Raw genomic sequence first — 3,785 nt, 5'->3', positions numbered from 1 at the left:
GGTCCGCCCGCCTGTGCCTGCCTCCTGCAGCAACTGAAGCAGCAGCGGGACAAGCTGAAGCAGTATCAGAAGCGGATAAACCTGAACCTGGAGCGGGAGCGAGCGCTGGCCCGGCAGCTGCTGAAGGACGGCAAGAAAGAGTGAGGGGGGCACACACACCCCGGGGGGAGCAAGGGGCAGGAGGTGCTGGCCCGGGTGTCGATGGGCTGCGGAGCTGCTCAGGGTTGTCCTTTAAGAGAGGAAGCTCAAAGCTTTGTACCTCCAACCAAGAGAGACACAGCCCGTCAATACACTGCTGTTAACCCGCTGCAGCTCTCTGCCCCCGCAGCGCAGTGTTGGTGCCTCTGTGTGTCATAAGCACTTTGTGCTGGGGGTCGTTTTGCTTCACCCCAGCACGTACACTTGGTATTTCAGTCACCAGGTTTGTGAATTTGCTCGCCCTTTTTCCTCCCAGGAGCAGTTCAGAGCTGTCATTTAACTTGCACGTGGCTTCAGCCTGTTTTGGATAGAGCATGAAGCAGATGCGGTTTGGATGTGATTTTTTTAGGCTGACTTTCTTTCATCTGTGCTTTTCCCTCCTGTTTCCCTTAGAAAAGCCATGCTCTTGCTGAAGAAGAAGCGTTACCAAGAGCAGCTTCTAGATAGAACAGAAAACCAGATCAGCAACTTGGAGCGGATGGTGAGTGAGGAGCCGGGGCTGTGAGTGGTCAGCCCCGTGAGCCCCTGCCCTGGGGGAGGTTCCTTCTGCATCTGTGGGATCACATTTTGACTCTCAATCCGTGCTGGGACTCTGGTCCTCTGTCCAAAGGGCAGATAGCCCTGAAATTCCCTGGGATCATACGTATGCCGTGGCCCTTCCCTGAAGCACCGAGCAGTGAGTGTGCTTGGAATCGCCAGGGCAGGTCACGTGTTAAATACGTGTTTGGTAAGTTAGTGAAGCTTTACTCACCGTGGGGGGAGCTGCTGGAGAAACCTCCCCCAGCGCCATGACTGCAGAGATGGGGGGGATGTTCTGGGTGGCCGCAGAGACTGGGGCCTCAGCTGAGGCTGTCAGCTAGAAAATCAGTCACAGGGCTCTTGGATGTGCTCTCGCAGCCGCCTGTGCTGAGGCTTTGTGTGTGTGTTTCTTACTACTGGTAGAATTTAATCCTCTCTTCTCTAGAGAAAGGGCTTTTGACTGATTTCTCCTTGCAGTTTCTTTGGGTTCTTGGCAGACTGTATCTGGCCAACAATGGGAACGTGGCAGCCTCTGACATTTCCCTTTCTCCTTTCTGTTTCAGGTCCAGGATATTGAATTCACCCAGATCGAAATGAAGGTCATTGAGGGCCTGAAAATAGGCAACGAATGTCTGCACAAGATGCACCAGGTTGGTGTGACCAGGCTGGCTGAGCAGGCTTTTGCCTTGGACCAGGCAGAGTCCTGCCTGTTTGTAGCCATCTCCCTGCAGATCTCACATCTGGATTTTGGTTCTTTTCTTCAGGTTATGTCAATAGAAGAAGTAGAAAGAATAATAGGTGAAACCCAGGATGCCGTGGAGTACCAGAGGGTACGTACTGTGTGCGTGAGGAGCTGTGAGCAGAGGCTCCCTGCCATACAGAGCTGCTCTGAGGAGCAATGTGTTCCCAGCCTCATTTAAGAGGCAATCAGATGAGGAATGGAAGCCCAGTTGCCTGCAGAAAATTTAGCTGTTAGTTTTCCTGAGTACCCCTTCACCCTGTTTTTATGCTGCTCTCCCATGTGTGTGCAGCCAGAGAGCTGCTTCTGCTGCACTGTTGTTGACTGGAGTGTCTCTCTTCTCTTCCATAGCAAATAGACGAGATACTGGCTGGCAGCCTGACAGAGGAGGATGAAGATGCCATTCTAGAGGAATTAAACGCTATTACTCAGGTGGGACTGATGTAACTACTGTAAATCCACATTTTCAGGAAGCTGTTTGTAATAGGGGAGAAAGTACCTTTTCCCATTCTCAGTAGTTTATCTTATTGCACCAGAGATCTCAGTCATACCTGTTTATGCCCAATTATTGTGTCATCAAAGGCCAAGCTAATCACTCCAGGGGTCAGTGCCCGCCACCAGATGTGTGTCATGTGTTGTCTTCCATGTTCTTACAGGAACAGATGGAGCTTCCAGAAGTTCCTTCTGAGCCACTCCCAGAGAAGATCCCAGGTATGCTTTACATGCTCTGCAGCTTTGGCTTCTCTTCTTCTCAGTTCTGTGCAATAGTGTGAGACCCTCTCCTGGTGTAAGTATCGTCTCCATTAAGAACACCCATGGCTCTGGTCTCTGTTCACTTGGCATCTGGTCATTCTTCTTCAGGAATTCCTTTTTGTTACCTCTCCTGTTCCTGAGTCCTGGTTCCTCCCCAGGAGATGCCTGGAGATCATTCTCATTCTCTGTTTCTGTAACAAGGTTCTTTTTCTTCCACAGAAGCGTCTCCCGTCAAGAACAGGCCAAAGCCAGAGCTGGTGGCAGCGTCTTAACTCCTGCTGCTGGGGATTCCCCCACCTACCTTTCACCCAGGACAGTTTGCCACTCCAGCGTGTGCTGGGAACAAGCAATGCCTTGGCAGCACCCCAGCTGTGCTGGGCAGATGTGGAGCAGGATTCCCTGTGCAGGGTGGGGAACCTCAGCTCATCATTGCTCTTGTATCAAGATTATTTTCTAGTGCTTTCTTTTTTTGTAACTCAAACCTGAAGTCACTCAGCTGCGCTGTCGCGGGATTAAACAGCAACTCCTCGACTTGGGAAGCCAAATGCTTTCTCTGGGACTGATTTCAGTGAAGAATCTGCCTTTGCTCTGGCTGAGTCCCCAGGAGATGCCACCCTTGGAGCGATGGAGTGTTTGAACTGCTTGGGCAAGAACGAGCCGCTGCCCTTGGACCCTCCAGACCACGTTGGTGTCTTCTCTGCCCTCAGTCCTTTGCTTTCCCGCTTCTGATTCTGTTTGTGGAAGAGCTGCTGGTGCCTCCTGTGCTTATGTAGATCCGACTGGCTGGTGTGTGTGAGGCCTGGCAGGGCACAGGCAGCCTGGAAGAAGGCAGCGAGCCTGAGCTGCTGCAGGCTGTGGCACCGTGCTATGGGTTGGAAGCGGTTCTGTGCGAAACCAGCTCACGAGTGACGTGTTCTCACTTGAGCAGAGGTCAGAGGATGGCTCAGCAGCGGCGCTGACGCAGGAGAAGCTGGATCTCGGTGCAGGTGACAAGGTGGCCTGTGCTGGGCGTGAGGGAGGGGCACTTGGTAACCATTCCCGTTGGGATCCCGCTCCGCCTGCGTGTACTCATGGTGCTGAGTGAGACCTTGGGGTGACAGAAATCTGATGAGCCTCTTCAGATCCCAGCAAGGAGTCTTGTGCCTGCGTTGTGAGCCAGGAGCCATCCCTGGCTGGCTCCGCACCATCGACAGAGTTCACCTTTGCAGTGTTCTGCTGGGCTGGGATCGATTCCGCTTCCAGTTGCCAGCTCGTGTTTGATATTTCCTTGCAGGGTCAGAGACAGGAAAGGTCGGGCTGGGATAAACATGAGGCTCGTTCTGTACCAGACATGAAGGTTCTTAGATCAACACTCCAAAGACGCTGCTCAGTAAGCAGAGGGCAGAGCAGTTCCATCCGTGCTGTGGATGGGCTGGTGCTTCCCGCGGTGCGGCGGGCGCTCGGGTCGGCGCGGATGCGGGGTTTGGAATGCTGCCTGGCCGGGCAGGTGGTGGGCAGATGTAGCTGTGCATCTTGTAGTTCTTGGAAGCAAGCTGTACTTGCCAGCCTGCAGATGCTCTTCAGGACACTGTGCATC

General features: G+C 53.2%; 1 protein-coding gene across 1 annotated transcript; it reads left to right on the top strand.

Annotated features, from left to right (window-relative positions):
- The first annotated feature begins 31 nt into the window (after positions 1-31).
- On the top strand, positions 32-2,735 carry CHMP6 (charged multivesicular body protein 6). Its single transcript, XM_010014408.1, has 7 exons — positions 32-140; positions 592-679; positions 1,281-1,367; positions 1,482-1,547; positions 1,808-1,888; positions 2,113-2,167; positions 2,429-2,735. The coding sequence occupies exons 2-7, from the start codon at positions 599-601 to the stop codon at positions 2,479-2,481; spliced, it is 423 nt and encodes a 140-aa protein (XP_010012710.1). The 5' UTR covers positions 32-140; positions 592-598; the 3' UTR covers positions 2,482-2,735.
- The last annotated feature ends 1,050 nt before the right edge of the window (positions 2,736-3,785 follow it).

The sequence above is a fragment of the Nestor notabilis genome, unplaced genomic scaffold, assembly GCF_000696875.1.
Source record: "Nestor notabilis isolate BGI_N333 unplaced genomic scaffold, ASM69687v1 scaffold22655, whole genome shotgun sequence".
Taxonomy (NCBI): domain Eukaryota; kingdom Metazoa; phylum Chordata; class Aves; order Psittaciformes; family Psittacidae; genus Nestor; species Nestor notabilis.
The sequence above is the reverse complement of the archived record's forward strand: the minus strand, read 5'-3'. Positions and strand labels throughout refer to the sequence as shown.